This window comes from Pongo abelii, chromosome 3 (genome assembly GCF_028885655.2).
Source record: "Pongo abelii isolate AG06213 chromosome 3, NHGRI_mPonAbe1-v2.0_pri, whole genome shotgun sequence".
Lineage (NCBI taxonomy): Eukaryota > Metazoa > Chordata > Mammalia > Primates > Hominidae > Pongo > Pongo abelii.
The window spans coordinates 101,253,885-101,271,684 of NC_071988.2; the positions used below are offsets into that span (position 1 = coordinate 101,253,885).

The 17,800-nt window shown below is 33.5% G+C and overlaps 1 protein-coding gene and 1 pseudogene across 3 annotated transcripts in view; both read right to left on the minus strand.

The window, feature by feature from the left end:
* Positions 1-17,800, minus strand: part of ANTXR2 (ANTXR cell adhesion molecule 2) — a 159,527-nt gene that overhangs the window by 128,406 nt on the left and 13,321 nt on the right. For all 3 annotated transcript variants that reach the window (XM_002814915.6, XM_002814916.4, XM_009240137.4), the window contains exons 4-7: positions 13,443-13,524; positions 12,871-12,978; positions 12,659-12,727; positions 11,766-11,846 (exon numbers count right to left, since the gene is read on the minus strand). In XM_002814915.6, coding sequence (XP_002814961.1) covers positions 11,766-11,846; positions 12,659-12,727; positions 12,871-12,978; positions 13,443-13,524 — 340 coding nt within the window. The remainder of the gene's footprint in view (positions 1-11,765; positions 11,847-12,658; positions 12,728-12,870; positions 12,979-13,442; positions 13,525-17,800) is intronic.
* LOC112133327 (U2 spliceosomal RNA) lies at positions 14,490-14,616 on the minus strand (annotated as a pseudogene).

The following is a 17,800-nucleotide window of genomic DNA, read 5'->3' on the forward strand; positions in this document are numbered from 1 at the left end:
CCTAGGTTGCTAGACACACACAGTTACTTCTTTTCTAAATATGCTCTCTATATAGGTTTCCTTTATCCCCAAAATACTCCATTTCATTGTACCTATTCTTATCTCATGAACTCATTCATACTTTATATTGAATGTGAACATGTGAATTGATAATATTGTAAACTCAAAATGATGTTTGTTAAGCTATGAAAAATAACTGTGCATGGAAATTCAGGCAGTCTAACAATTTTAAAGCAAGAAATGCAAGCAGCATGAGGGAAAATCTAAAATGGGATCCCAACATTGCAAAAACAGGTCTACCTATAAGGCCAATTTCTCTGTTCTTCCTTTTCTTAGTTTCTTTCCCTCTTATATTTGTGAATCACAGGGTCTCTAAAACCTTTTTAACCTATTGTTGTTCTCAGAGGGCACAGAATAGTTAGAAGATAAAGGTATGAACTTCCAGGAGGAATCTGTCTAGGCAAAATAGCTATTGGTATACACAAAACTATCTGTAAGACTTGTGCTGATAGTCTGCTAAAAATATACAATAGAAAAGAGTTAACAAGCGTGGGGGAGAGAGGGGAGTGGAGGATGAAAAATTACTTAGTGGGTACAGTGTGTCTTATTCCATACTAAAAGCTCTGACTTTATCTTGAAGCAAAATATTCATGTAACAAAATTACACTTGTACCCCAAAAATTTATACAAATACAGAATTTTAAAAAACATATTGAGTTCTAAATTCTGATATTTGGTATAAAATGTCTGCATTCCAACCTATTGTGCCAGTGAATTAAATGCCTAGTTTTAAATATTTGATCTCTGCAATAACAGTCACTATCCTTTCTCACTGAAACCTTCTCTCCTACTTAAGATGTGTCTTGAATGCCTCCTTTAAAATGTGTGGTAAAAAGTCTGTCATGTATTAACATGAGAAATTCAAAACCCAAGTATTTTTCCCTTTGCTAAGTTTTTGGGATAAAACTGCTGATGGAATAATAACATTAACCCCTTATAAATTATAATGACATTTTCTGTTGCTTCTAACTGAACGTATAAAATTTTGATGCATTATTTGTACAATTCAGATAAGCAAAATACTCTCAATAGTTCAGGGAACACTGCTAACTAATTTCATGGAATTTTTCTATTTGGCAAGGGAGAAGTGTAGGATAAGATAAAGCTGTTTATGTATCCCTCTGGGTTTGTTTTCATTTAGCAGCAAGTCCAGATCCAGCCGTAAGAGTCAGCTGTGACTGCCCTGCCTGCTGGCCTCCTTGAGATTATAGATGTTTGGCAGGAGATGAAAGTAGATTCTACTGTTGTCTCTTCTCTGAAGCCCAACTTGAATGAAGCGTCAGAACAGTGTTTAAGCCTGGACACTCTAGGAATGTCCCAAATTAATTTGCATCGAGTCTGTATCTAGTATAATATGGTCAGGTTGCATGGGTTCACCAAAGGCCAAATCTCCTTTCTACGTGACAAGAGGCAGAAATTCACTCTGGAATCAGAATTGGCAAGGTTTGCTGGAGGTTGAGAACCAATGCTAAGACAGAGGGACAAATACTCCAAGAATCCAACTGGCTACAAAGAAGTTTCTTATCTTGCTTGTCTATATGGTTACAATCAAGTTTTTATAACTACTGAATAATAACTGATGGTAAAGACTGCTGGTATTGTCAAGGAAACATCCATAGAAAACCAGAAATCATCAGAAGGCATGAGTTTTGTGAGAACCTTGACTTAATTTCTTCTTTCTTAGAGGTTTCATGTTACATGTGGAATCATACTTTGATTGAAATCTTGTAAGTTCCTGAATATGATTACATAAAAGACACATGCTATAATAACAAACGTAGGACACATAAGAAGTAATAAAAGCAATATCATGGCCTGAAAAACATATACAATGGATATAGTTACGGCCTTTTCTTCTGGTATTTAAAGTAATATGGGATTTGTGGAGAGTTGTAGTTGGTGTCGATCCAAGATAATAATTTATCATGCAATAAATTAAGATGGGGAGATAAAATCAAAATATTATTTAGGACCTATGTTGTCTTTGAAGTTTATGTTGAATTTGAGAGAAACATCTATGAGCTAGACCTTAGGACTTGAAGAGCAACCATCCAGCTTGACCAAAACAAAAACACTTCCTACAATTAATATAAGCCTAGACATATTTTTAAATCCATATGTTTTTTTCTAATTTCTAAGTGGCAACAGGAAGGATACTACATCTGGAAAATAGAATGCAGCCCATTCCAGAAGAATGAAATAAAAACTTTTAAAATGAATAATACCACATATTCAAAATTCAATCTAATATAAAAAGTATGTAGCGCAATATCTTATGAATAGCAGCTGCTCAATGAATGTTTATTCTATTTAATTAAAAAGTAAATGCAAAACTTTTTAATAAGAAGCATGGCCATTATGACTATAAGATAAAAAACGGAGCATATAACACTAAGAGTTATGCATGTAAAAAGATACAGAGCTTACTGAGAAGCTATCTGAATTAATCAAATCACATTTTCAGTTACGCATATTGAAAAAAAATTATTTGGATAAATTCAAATTTTGGTAATTAATAGTACCTATAAGGCATATTGGACCAGATGCAAAACTAAACAAAAACAAAAACAACATGAAGAGAAACAAACTTAAGATATGTGTTATCTTTCTTTTAAAGTCTTATTTTAGGTAGAATATATAAAAAGAGAAAAAGGGTATTAAATCCCATTAAATGGTTTCCTCTGTAATAACATTTTTTAGGATCAACTCTAAATAATAAGGCTTTTTCTTCCCCAAAATAGATTATTTCTTTATATATACATTCACATATGCTACCTAAAGTTCTCCAAAATTTTTACAAATCTATTAAAAATTCTAAATATTTATCTCAGCAATAATTTTTTGACACTGATTTTAGATCTATAACATCACTGGCAACCGATCATCACAAATAATTTACAAGTGCTCTAGGTGTGTCCTTAACAGATAGAAACTGCCAATTTCCATGACCCACAGCATGTCAGAAAATATTGGTAAGGGTAATAAAGTCTAAAAAATCAAGTTGTTTTTTTTTTCCTGAATCATTGAGCAGCTTTAAACACTAAAGGATTCATCCCTAATACAACAAGATTTCAAGTTTAAATCAGGGAAAAATATATGAAAAGTATTAGTTTTAAAGGTACTAACAAAATAAAGCTTTAGCAATTAGACATCCAACTGCATAAAATAAGCAGCAAAAACAACTGGAAAGGTGTTTCTCATCCTCTTGTCTTGTTTCCTTCTTACCTTTTAATATTCAGATGTGTGATTTTTATTTTTTCTATGGCTTCCAAACATCCCAGCCAAATATATTTTTCTCTAAGGGGTAATACTTCAACTAAGAACAATTGTTATTTTATAATCACATGTTTTGGTTGAGTTCATTCCTTAAAAATGCTTAGAGCTTCAAAGTATCAGTTGCTCAATACAGCACACACCACTCTGACCAGTTTCTAAATATGGATTCTCTTCTGCCTTGCAAGTAAGCAAGCAATAAAAGCACACATGACAAATTTCTAAACAAACTTTTACCCTAAGAGATCTGTGGAAGAAGGTAAATCATAATCATTGTCTTTTAGTCTTCTGAGCTCCAAACAAAACAGATGGATAGTTCTGATTACATTGTTGATGAACATACTCCCATATAATAAATCTTTTTTAAAAATTTAGTTTCTTCCACATCTCACAATTCTGATATTTAAAATAAATCATATTAGCAGTCTTGCTGTTTCATTACAATATAGAAAAAATTCCAAAAATTGGATGGTTTGTGATTGGAAACAAGTTTATCTGCCTCTACTTTTTGGTTTTGTTGTTGTTGTTGTTGTCTTTGGTCACCACAAACTCAAAATAATCATTTAATGCTAGCTTAGAAAATAAATAAGCTTCCTATAAAAACTGCCTTGAATTTATGAGATAAAGTAATAATAAATAGACTATTTCAGAATTTAAAGAAATTTGTTCCTGGCATAATTTTCACTCTGATGCAAACATTATTTTATATTAGCCCTATTTGCCCACTTTCTTGTTTTACTAAGACATGAAGTATATCTGCCAAGCAGTCTAAGTCTATATTTATTCCATTTGATTTTTCAGAAATCCAGGATGGCAAATGAAATGTTTCCCTATGCAACAATAATAGAAAAAATATTTTATTAATTCTTCTATTAATTTTCCAAACACACATTCTAAAAATTGTAAGCTTTGAAGAGTCTGGGGACCATATCCATTTTGGTAACACAAAACACAGAAAAGTGTCTTGAACACAGCCCTGTATCCAACAAATGCTTCTGAATAAACTGAGAATTATTATATTTGGGGAAAATGAAGTATAATTGAGAAATTGTACATTTTCCCTCATAATGTACACCAAATGGTACATTTGGTCACAAATATTAACCATTTTCTCCACCTTTTCAATTTCCTTCTACTCAATTAAATCTGCTTTTAAGAGCAGGTAAGCCTCTATAGGACATCTCCTTTTATAGTCCAACAGGTTAATGTTAAGAAATTAAAATTTGGAATTTAATTTTATCTGTGTAGCCAAATGTCATCAGTTTAGTTTAGTTTTCTCACAAACTATCACAAAGCTGTACTTATTTATTCAAAGCAGATTTGATTTTCTTAAACTACAATCCTAACCAAATTTTTTTTCAAAAAAAGAAAAGAATAATATTATTAGGGAATATCTTCATGCAAATACAAACACAGCTTTAGACAGTAGAGGCCAAAATGAGATCAGTTAATAAAATGAATAATTTAAAGGAAACTTTCTATGTTTACTATCAAGTGGGAATTCGGAGGAATGGGGTGTCTTCTTAGAATATATGTCAAAATATTTTAATTGTATTTGAATATAGTGAGCTGTCATCACTACCGATTTTTTTGTTCCTACCCTGGACACTTTTGCACCCTTACACTTCTATGAATAGTGCCTCTTTCTATTTGGGAAACTCTTTTCCACTCCAAGTGGTCCTAGTGAGGCTGTGAATCATAGTATCTTCTTCTCCCTCTCTCCCTTGCCCCCAACAGAATTGGTACAGGAATGAGCTCATGACTCAACCGAATCAGTTAGAGTTCTTATCTGGGACCCTATATACTGATGCAGAGACAACACCCCTCACTTTCCAATATACTTGCCGAGGACCATGTAAGCCTCCTTTTGCAATTACAGTTCATCACCATTCATCTAAAGAGGGAATGAGGCAAATAGAAACATAGGCAAAACTTACTGAGAGAGAAGACCCTAACAACATGATTGATTCCCTGGATCCAGCTGTACCTGAGGTAATTTCCCTCTCTGGACCACCTAGTTACAGGCCAGTAACATTCTATTTTTCTTTTCCTTAAACTAGTATTAACTGAGTTCTTGTCATGTGAAATCAAAAGAGTCTTAATACAGTGAAACATAAATATGAGGATGAAATCAAATTTATATGAAATCAGGGGTTAATTATCTAATGTTCAAACATACCATAACTACATTAGAAAAATATAAAAACATTTTTAAGAACTTGCATAGATTTTTATTCATTCATTTTATTTATTTATCTAATGCACATGGAATCTGAGGTTAATTTTTAATTCTCTAATATACCATAACTATATTATAAAAATATAAGAATATTTTTAAAAACTTGCATATATTTTATTTATTTATAATTCAGAAATATGAATTAAGCAATGACTACTTACCCAACACTATATTAATCATTAGGTAAAAAAAAAAAAAAAAAAACAGGAGTTGGGGCAATACAGTTTCAACCTTCATACCATTAGTGTGAAACTTATTATAATGAAATACCTCATCTACATTCAGCGCTAATGATCCTTGGACAAAGAGAAGCCTAGAATAATCTGATATACAGTTATTCTTACATTATACCCAGTCCTTTTTAACAGGAGTCCTGAAAATTGGTTTCTAGTTGAGTAAGTCCTACCACTTTTGTTTTTCCTATGAATGTATCTTTATAGTTGCTCAGACTTCAGGTTTTTCATCAAACCGTAATTTTACAAATAGAAGTTTTCACAACTAAGTGGTCAACATTCATAGCAGAGTGTGCTAAAATCACTTAAGCTAAGGTATTATCAGAGTGTTTATTAGGTACCCTCTTCTATGAAAATGATTTGCCTTAAGAGAAAATGTGTTTGCAATGTCTTCTCGTTTCATTAAAATATAGTGTTAGACAATATAAAATATAGTGTTAGACACTTTTCTTCTTAGATATTTTTCTAAGAACAAACAACAACAGACATTACTGAGAAAAAAATTTCACTCCAAAAGTGAAATGAAGCTTATATCTCCAGCACTATGAATGTAGGTACTTTTTGAAATTTCACTTTTCCCTTAAGAAACTATCTAATTCAGGTTTATTTAAATGTCTTAAATGTATGGATGATCATTCCCTTCCTATTTATGCTTGTATACTTTCCCATTAAAAACTTAGAAACTCTGGCATTAACTACCATCACCTAGGATGTAGTGTTCTCAATTCTTTTGGACCAGGGTTATTTATAAAACATGCTTCACAACTGATTTATCTCTTTCTGCTTAATACTTTCTGAGGTATTCTTACAGAAAAAAAATGTGGGAATAATTCCAAATAGTGAAACATCCCATGGTCCTATCTTTACACAAGGAAGGGTACAGAACATTTTGATTTTTATTCTTTCCATATTATTCAGCAATCTGTGGTTTTCTTTTATTTTTAATATTTTCTTCCACAGTCTGCATTATGAAACATTGAACTAGAACCCACAGGGTACTCACATCTCAGTCTGATCTTTACTAGTTCAAATAAAATTTCATTTTCAAATATAAGTCATGCAATCACCTTCCCAAGAACACAAAAATAATTTAACATTCCAAGGATTTAAAGATAATCTGAAGTGGAAAGTGGAAAAGAGAATATATATATGCTTGTGTCTGTGAACAATGGGAGGGGAGAAAGAAAATGAGGAAGCATAATGACACTAGGGTTTTCTAGCCTTTCCATTCCACCTGGCCTCTAACTCCCTAAAGGATATCCCCCACTGGGCTTTTGTTGTCAAGCTCAAATCAACTTCTCCCTCTGCCCTATGCCTTCTTCCATTTTGTACAATAACCCTCTTGTCCCCTCTGTACAAACAGTTTTCACTCTATTCTTAGTCATTCATCTTAGTCAGGGACAGAATGCCCAAGTTACTTTTGACTCCTCTCTCTGTCTCTTGGACCCTATAGCCAGTGAGCTCTCAAATTCTACTAATATTTTAATGCTTCCCAAATTTAACGTTTTACTTCCAGTTTCACTGCCCATCCTAATAGTAACAATAACTAACATTTGACAGCTAATATTTGCCATGTCCCTCGGAGCCCAACTCAACAAGAGTCAAAGATTTTATACCTGGAGGTTTAGCCCCACCCTGTTCCTGACATGATGCTTGCCAGAATAAAGAGGTTATTAGGTGCTTCCCTTATGATCCCTGACCTAGTTTCATTGCGAAAGACAGAATCCCAGTGCCAAGAATAATCCCTAAGGAACTATGATGATCCATTATTTCTTTCAAACTACTGAGTTTCTTCTCTGAATTTCTAATTAGTACTATAAGTCCCACCACAGGAATTGTGTCTCTCCTCTGAATGTGGGGTCCAGAAATTCTACATAGCTTTTGTCGTGGGAATACTGAATTTTGTTTCCAAGTTGTTGGCTAGGTCCCGATCTTACGGCTTGAGGATTTAATACCAGAGCACACCCAAATGCTTGACTTTGTGTGCTACACTATCTAAAAATCCTTGTTGTCATGACTCACATGCTAAATTTGATCCTTTTACATGTCAGTGCCATGTCCTTTCGTACTTAAGACCTTGTTTAAGTAGATTGGGGGTCATCTCTCTCAGTGGACTGCCCTATAGAAGGATCAGGAGCCCTATCATTAGTGCTGGGTTAGTTTCCTGCCATGCCTAGCTTTCTACCAAATGTTTTAAAGCCAAGCCTTTCTGACTTAGGTCATTCTCAATTGTTACCTCATTTAATTTAAAAAATAAAACAACAAAATGGAAATCACTATTCCCATTTGACCGAGGGTTTTAAAATTCAGAGAGATTACATTGCAGGACATACCCCAGGTCACTTGGCAAGACAGAGTTGGAACTCACACCCAGGTTTTCCTATTCCCAACTGCATTTGTCTCCACTATGCTGGGCTTCCTTTCACCGTGTCTCACAAGGATGACAGCAAAATACTTATAACACATCATCATCTTCCAAATCATCTTGTACATTATTATAAGAGTACTCTTCCTAAACCTGCATGGCCATTATATAAATCCCATGCTCTAAATTAATCTTCCATAATTTCCTACTTATTTATGAAATATGAGCCAATTCTCAAAACAAGTATGTGAAAGTCTCCATAATCTGAATCCAGGCTACCCGTCAATGTTTATCCCCCATACCTTCCATGATCCTAGCCAAACCACACTCCAGCCTACGCCTCAGCCACTCAGCCCAGATAGTTCTTGAAGTTCTGTGCTCTTTGTTTCTGATTAAATCTATCCCAATTGTCAGAGTTCAGTTCAAATTTCACAATGAAAGGCCTCCCATAATTTCACATAACTAAACCTATCCTGTCTTTATGTCACCTTACACTATAGTCACATTGGCATTTAACACCAATTGCGTTATAATTATTTCTTATCCCCTAAGGTGACTCACCGAAATTTTCCTCCTCTAAATGTCCACAACACTTTGTAAATCATTCAGGGGACTACCATACTCCAAACCTCAAATAATCATTAATTTCAAGGCCCTTTAGAGAGAATATGTCTTATTCAAGTTTATATCCTTCTTCTAATCATAATACAATGCCTTAAGAATAGTAAGGGCTCAGTAAATGAACTAATGAAAGAATGAGCTCATTGAGGAAAAAAAGGAGAAAAAGAAGAAATGTTTTCTTCCAGTATATACTTGAGATAATGAATTATAAGCCTTCATATGCAACCAGCTAAGATTGGAAATCACATCAATATTCCCCAAAACTGTTACATACCATGTTTGCCTGGATAGAAATCTAAAAATACTAAAACAATGCATTTTCCCCAAAATTAAAATAGAATGTTTAAATGATTTTCTGGATCAAATACATTTTAGAGAAGGCATTAAAATTTTAACATGCAGGATGTTCATAACAAAGGCCTCTTTCAGCCCCTTGATTTTTGAGTTGTAAAAGCAGAACTACTACAGTGTTTCTTCTTTTTTTTAACTACCACGAAGAAAGGCTCCAAAATAAAACTTTCTTAATCTTTGCTATTAAGAAATTAATTCCAGACAAATGATGGTCCTAACTATATATGATATCTTACACATTAAGGGGACCAGACCATCTTGGTCATTGAATTTTAGAGGGGAGAGAGAACAAACAAAACAATAAAAACCATGTTGTCAATTTTTTTCAAGGATTAACTTCACAAAAATTAATGCACTGACAATGAGGCCAGATGTATTTAAAAAACAATGAGCAGGAAAAAAATTATTTATCAATTTAGCAAATATTCTGCCTTCATATTGCCACATATCTGAAAGACTTAAAATTTTTTATTTCTTCTATTGGCTTAGCTTTATGTAAATACATTCCACAGCATAATTTCACCCATTAGTTTGATAAATCATAAAGAATAGAGTATAGTCTCTTCTATCTCTCCTAACCATGTGACAGAAACACTATGTTTGTTTTAAAGATCTAATATATATTTTTAAAAATCAGATGGTACTATGCAATTATAAAGTCCAATTCAAATTTAAGGCAAAATTATAGGTTTTATATACTATGAGGGATGGAGCAATCTTTGCCCTTGAAAATACATGAAAGTTTACATTGCCTTTAATTTCTACAAAGTAGGCAAAAATCTCAAACTATCAGTCACATTGATAAAAATCTCAACCATTCATCAAACCAGGTTTGGTTATAATGGCTCCTCCTTTCTACCTGCCAACTCTGCCAGACACTACGATGTTTCCCCAAAAGGTGACTTTCTTAAGAATAATTTACTCTTCCCTTTGTGAGCACATAGCTGAAATTTAACTGTATTGACATGAAAACTAGACCCATGATCTCCCTCCAAACAACACTCAAGAGATTTTGTTGGCAAATTGTGGCTAAAATAATACAAATTTTCCTATTTTCATGCTAAATCCTTCAACATAAGTTAAGTTAAAGTTCATCAAGAACTTTAGGCAAGAAAGGCCATACTTAGAAATTACATTCTAGAGGTTCCCTAATAAAAATAGAAGAACTAAATGTATCAAACAAACATAATAAAACAATGATAACGATGTCATCTGGAACTCAGCTACTAATTCCTTGAAGGGGAAATCTGTAGTTATTACCCATAAAAATAGAGTTTTGGAAACCTAATCCATCCTCTGGGTAATTCTCAGCTAAACCTTTTAGACATTAAAAAAAATCCAAAGGAATAGCCCAGAGAGGTCCTTTCCCCTTCCCAGTATAATTATAAAAATCATTACAAATCCCAGAGCAAAATAAAATTCTATTTAAAATACAATCCACTGATTTGTTTATTTAGAGGGTCAAATTATCCTCCTTTTTACATTGTCAGTACTATATCCTGTATTTTAAAACTTAAATCACAGTTCTATCAGTTTTATTTATCCTGAATCCAGCTATAAAATTATTTACTATTTTTACACTGCAATTTTTCCCTAAAATCTAAACACAACAATATATGTAAACTACGAAAATAATTGAATCTCTGTTCCATTCTGCACTTACATTTGGTTTGCCCACTAGACGTACTGATAAGTGATGGAACCAAATTATGTTTTCTCTGAAAAGCTCCATTAATTTTTTTAAAAGCCTACATGCTACTAAAAACAAATACAATAAATCTCACTTTCTGTTTCTAAAAAACATGATCTTTAAAGAGAAATTTAAAATCCCAGAACCAAATGTTAGAAGAAACTGATATTTTTTCCACTAAAGATTTTTTTTCAATGCTTTGGCTTAGAGAATATATATTATTCACTTCCATTTTAGGATGGTGTTTACCAAAATATCATAAATACTTAATAGCAACTGCTCCTAGTGCTTGTAGCAAAAGGCAGTAAAATGAAACATAAACTTCAGCTATGAAAGCCCAGGAGTTTTGCTTTGCATTTCATCACTCTCCTTCCCCAAACCCTGTTTAGGATAGCCCAGATTCTAATGATCATCAGAGACAGCACAACTGAATTCCAAACAGAAATATTATGTGCTCTAGTGAAATTATTAATCATTTAAATGGAAAGAACAACAAATGCAGTCAAATAGCCACTAGTTCAAGTTGCCTGACTGATATAGTTAAAACAGATACTATATTTGGAGAAGGGAGTAATCACACATTTCAATCCAAATTTTTATTTTAAATTTCTCCTATAAAACCTATAAAACTTTCAGGATATCAAGACAGTTAACTCCATAATCGAAGGGTGAAAGTGTCTGAGACTTAAAATCTTAAACTTGAAACCACAAACCCAGTCTCACAGAGCCCAACATGCAAGAATTAATACCAAATGTCAGTTACAAACAAAATTCACATCTTTAGAATTACACTGTTTGCAATACCAAACAATCTCTTCCTTAATCTCTTTCCTCTAGATAATGACCACCTGCACTGGATATTAAGATTACTTCTTATAGTTTAAAAAAATATACAAAATTATGAGCCCTTCCTGCCCCCAGAGAAATACTCACAGAATTAATTATTCCTTTAAGAGCCTGAAATCCACCTTTGACAGGGAAAACTTGTTCCTTGGAATCAGCAATTCTTTCAAGCTTTAGAAAGAAGAGGAAGACTTAATTAAGGAGTGGCTGACACATACAACAATTTATAAACTTCATTACATTTCAGTTATGTTCATCTGAAAAATTACTCCACAGGATTAATTTACCAGTGTGATCTGTGTTCAAGGTCAGGAATTAAAGGTGATCATACTAGTGTTACTATAAATGTGTTACCACAAAATGAATTGAGATCAGTCAGAGTACCTTTAAGTTGGCCCCAAGTGCAATTTCAAAACAGTGCAGAACTCTAATAGCTATCAACAGCATAAGACTCAGGAGTCTAAGCCATGCTCAAGCAAAAATTTAAACGTAAAATAACTTCATGAGTGAAACATTTTCAAATATATAAACCCTCAAATCTCATGAAAGAAATGGCCTTGTAAGAAAACTGATCAGACTTCCATTAGATGGACTTCTGAAATTCCTGCATACCTGAGAGTCAAATTCTAAATAAAATAGAAATTCTAACATTATAATAATATGACTACATATTATATATATAATAAAATAACATTTTGTCAGTTGAGTTAAAGAGAAATATATGTATCATTTCAAGCCAAATGTTTATCTTATCTTAGTTTACCAAACCAAACAATTGAGAGATTTAAAGTTTCATTTTCAGTAACAAAACCTATTAAAATTCTTACATTATTAAGGTAGAACTCAAAACCTACAGCCATTTCTATAAAAAATCTTTAACAATCGACCAGTGTCACAATGTCATCAGTGAAAAGAATTTGTTAAACTATCCTTAAGACAATTATGTGGTTCAGATTAAAGTTTGCAGATCTCTTATAACTTACCTGAGCTTGTTCAAAATCAAGGACACCAACACAATAAACACTAGCCCCAAGTGACCTGGATATCTTTGCCTATGGAGAATGAGGAAGGAGAGAGAGAAAAAGAGAGAGAGGGGAGAGGCAGAAAGTGAATTATTCAAATATCAAGCTATACATTCCGAGACACACAGCAATGTACAGTGGGGTGTAGAGAACAGTCTCAGTTCAATACTCACCTCTTTCTCTGCATATGATGGCACCAGACCGTCCAACTTGCCATCTGTCAGAGCAATTATGATACTGGAGGTTTTCAAGCCTCCTGCTTTCTGAATTTGTTCATTTGCCTGAAAATGAAGAATAATTATCCAACTCACAATTTAATTTTAACTTTTAACCAGCATGTTCCATCAAGCTGAATTTGTAAGTCTGACAAAATCAAAATATTACTGGCTAGCTTTTAAAACAGGGTAATTTGTGTTAACTATTTTATTTGAAATATGCATATATTCACATTACAGAGTAGTTACTATTGGGTTTAAATTATATAGATTTTTAGCTGTGGCTGCTTAATCTTAATATAACCACAAGGGAAATGGAAAATTCCTTAAAAGGCAAAAGCCATCTTAACTTTTCTCATCACCATAGTAAATAATTTTTTCTACTTGTCTCATCTCTGGAACAACTAAAAGCACTTAAAAAACTTTAGGATAAATATGTAATGAGGTTACTGAGCTTTGCTAGAGGGTTTTATTTCACCACAGAATAAGAAAGCATTCTCTCCCATATTTACAAATGTAAAAGAACTTACTAGCTTTAGTCCTTCATGGATATATGTCTCTCCTACTGGACTAACACGTTTTAAATCCTCCAAGCCTTTACTGATTTTGCCTCTGAAAATAATATTAAACAAAAGAAAAAATCAGCAAAGAGCAAAGGTAACAATAAACACTTCTTAAAAAACATGGCAGTATTGTAACTAAGCTTTCTTCAGTAGGAAGCAGAGGAAAGAACATGGGCTTTCAAGGCAGATAACTTCATATACTTTTTGTAATTTTAGTAAGTATTTAATAACTTCTGTATTTTAACTACCAAAAATAGACATTGATGTGCTAACAATGTCTTGAAAAATCTCAGCATATTCTAGGCCTTCTGAGCTGAGAACATATATCTTCTATCACTCTTGTTTTCCTAAAAGGAGTAAAATATACCTTCCCTCATCCACAAAAATACAAGAATTGAGTAGCTCATCTTCAATGACAAAGCATTTCTGAAACACTCACTCCATCTCCCTAAAAGTGGGAAATTTTCCTTGTTATCTGCGAATTGCTAAAGCACATTATTTCACCCTTATTTACAGAAATTAACATTTTTTCTTACTGTCTCCCAGAGTCATAAGTCTCATGATTTATTCACTTTTGTGATACCTTCTCACCCATCCAGACATTCCCTTGCACATTCCCTTGAACATAGTAGGTACTTAATACATATTTCATGAATGAATGAAAAAACAGGTGGATGGATAGATAGATGAATGAATGCACGGATAGATGGATGAATTAGAAGGTAATGAATCCTTGGAAGAGACACTATGAATGAAAGCAATTAAAAACTATAGAATAATTTCTTTCGTCATGACTAATTCACTATCCCAACTGAATTTGTCTAAATGGGGTATGACTACAATATTATTAAGAGCTATTTTATGTGTATGAGTTAAGGGAAGACCCAATTTTTAGAGTTTTTAAAATATAGATTTGAAACCTCTCGAAAATAAAACCAATTATCTTAAAAGATAAGTAAAATAATGTGGCAAAATTTTCCAAATTAAATTCAAAACTTGTTTTATAATAAATTTAAAAGATCAGAAGACATATTAAGATATTGTTTTCAGACTTTTTCAATAGAAGCAAAAAAAAAATGCCTTTTTAAACTGGTGAGAATGGATACTACACTTGATCTTAGCCAAAAGGCTGAGAAGTGATAAGAAGTGCCTTTTTAAATGTAAAATTCTTGAAATGATAAACTGAATTAGAAAATTTTAAATAACACATGAAGAGTACTCACTCCTACTGAGGATGATAGATGAAGGAGATTAATTGTAAGAAGTATCATCATAACATCAAGGAACTTACTGGGGCCATACACAACATTTACATAGGTATATGTGTATATACGTTTATATCACATGCGGTTATAATATGTCAAAAATAATTTCAAAACATTTTGTCATGCTGCAATATTGTGTTTCAAATAATTGAAATAAATAATCCATTCACCAGAGCCTTATACACGTTTTAAAACTAACTTCTTGATTGTATTTTTATATCGCAGTAAAAAATATTATCAGGCAAGTTTTCCATCTCATAAAGTTTCCAGGTAACAGAAGACAATGCTCAAGGTATGACCCTAATCCTTCTCTTTTCTAGTTCACTCATCTCTATTAACTCTTGCTAATTGTCTTTTTAAATACTTGGTTTAAAGTCTACCTATTCCGAACCTTTCTTTAAGTTCATTACACTCTTATTCTGGGTCACCCCAAGCTTTCTAGTCATACTCATATTCATGTTTTACCATGATAAAAAAGTTCTCTCCTAAAAACATTCAACTTTCTAACAATTTAACTAATTTAATTTAATTTAAATATTCACTTTTCAACTACGCTGAAAGTTTACATTAGGCTATTACCATATCTTTTATTTATGCTGTATTCCCCTGCTCTGTACTTATTATAATGTCATTTGCAAAGTAAGTGGTCAATAAATTTTTCAATATATCATAAAAAATTATAATTCCAAGGATGATAGCATAAGTTATGTAATTCATAAGCTTGTTGTATCTAAAATATCTATGTTTGATAGCTACAGAAACAACTTGAAACTGATTCTGTCTGAATGCAGATAAAAGTCAAATATTTGGTGCTTCTCAGAAATGAGTGGCAGTGTGTCCTCAAGCATTAATGTTTGCTGCCAACAAGTGAAATGCAAGTTTACACAAACAGATTTTGCATAAGACAGCCTTCTCCATTCAGTTCAAATCAGCTCACCATTGCTGCTAAGGCCCAGACAACACCAGCACAAGACTTTAAGCTAAAGGAACTTCCCAAACGTGAATTCAAGGTTCTTTTTGTAGTCAGGTATCTGCTAGCTTATTACACTGGAAGAGAGAGAGCACTTTGTGGTTTTTCTATCCATACCTATACCTGCACCATAAGATTCCAAGCTCCACTTAATCCCATCATTACTTTTGCAGCTGCATGATCCTAAGAGGAAAGTGCTCCTTTTCCACAGCCAAGAAAAACACATGTGAGTTCTGGCCTTGTACTCCCTTCAGGGTAACTACCTGAAGTCTGTCAGCCTCTTATCAATCAACAAGTTGTCACTTTAGGGGAAACGAAGGCCAAAACAAGACAGGGCAGACAGATCTCAGACCCTCGAAGAATCCCAAGCAACTGAAAATAAATATTAAGTTTTTCAATTGGTAAACAGTTAACAGTGCAAAAACAAAATAATGTGGTAGGTTAAAAACAGAAATCATTCATCCACACTGTAATGTTAAAAAAAAAAAAGCCTCTAAATGAAAGAGAAAATGACTAAAATTTTAAGAACAAGAAGAAAGAAGGTTATGTTATAAAGATAAGTTCAACTCCTCGAATTCAACATCTTAGAAGATCAGCTTCACTGAGTTTGGCTTTCAAGTTATGTCTTCAACTACATGGAAAAGCAATATTGAAACTACTTTGTATTTGTTGTGAAGCAGTTGTCAAGGATGCTGCTGTCATGACACGCATCATCCCCTATAACATTTCAAAGCAGAAGTTTCTTTGTCACCCCTAAGTAGTTGCTATGTACTTCCTCTTTTCTGCACTTGACAACCATGCAAACTTATTTCTTGCCCTGACTACTGGGGAAGCCCACAGTAAATTTCTTACTCATTCACAAAATTCTGTTAAGTTCCTGTGGTTATCATAGTGTTTCATCCCCTTTTCCAAAATCTTAGCACTCTTCTTTTTATATTTTATTAATTTTCTGCAACACTATTAATTTCTATGCAGCCTCAAATACTTTTTTGAAAGAGACAGGAATTGAACAAACAAAATGTTATATTAAAGCCCTGGTTTTCTTTAATTGAGAATTGGGGGACCAAATTCCATTATCAACTGGAGCGGAAAAGAGAAAGAGAAAGAGGAGGCACACAAACACCATATATATATATATGGTGTTTTCCTCGCTTTCATTTAGAGGCTTCATATATATTGGAGACAGAGTTTCACTCTGTCACCCAGGCTGGAGTGCACTGGCACAATCATAGCTCACTGCAACTTCAAACCCCTGGACTCAAGCAACCCTCCCACCTCAGTCTCCCAAGTAGCTGAGACTACAGGCATATACCATTATACCAGGCTACTTTTAAATTTTCTATAGAGATGTGGTCTCACTATACTGCTCAGGCTGGTCTTGAACTCCTGGCCTCAGGCAATCCTCTCATCTTGACCTTCCAAAGTGCTGGAATTACAGACTTCAGCCACTACGCCCGGGCTTGGCTAATTTTTTAATGTATGAAATTAGCACTTTCAGCTCTGTTTGTATCTCCCTAGTTTCTTTGCTGAGAAGGGCAGGGAAGGGAAGGAGAGGGGAGGAGAGGAGAGGAGTGAGGAAGGGAAGGGAAAATAGCCACCACAACTGCCATGCACTGTGCCATATCAGTAGCTTTTCTCTGAAACACTTTGGATGTGGAAGGTATGCAAGGCATTATAACTAAAATAAAGATAGGCTGAAATCATGGTGTCGTAAAATAGTTTGCAGGGAATCCTGAATTGACCAACTAACAATGAAGACATAATTTTATTTTCAGTATCTCCTACTTTTTCTTTCTACGACGTGTCTGTACAGTACTTGAACTTTCCAATGCACATCATCTTAACTTTCCAGATTTCAAAGCTCTTTCAGGATTTCAGTCAATGAGTCTACACTCATCTGTTGAGCATCTGTTATATGTGAACACCGTGATTCTACATAGTGATGTGAGAATTCCTCGCACTCAGTCCAGGGGTCACTCACATAAAGCTCTATATATGCACTGTGGTTCTCCACCCTGGCTGTACACTGGAATCATTTGAGGGGATTTTCAAAAGCTCTTCTGGACTCTATTTGAAGAGATTCTAATTCA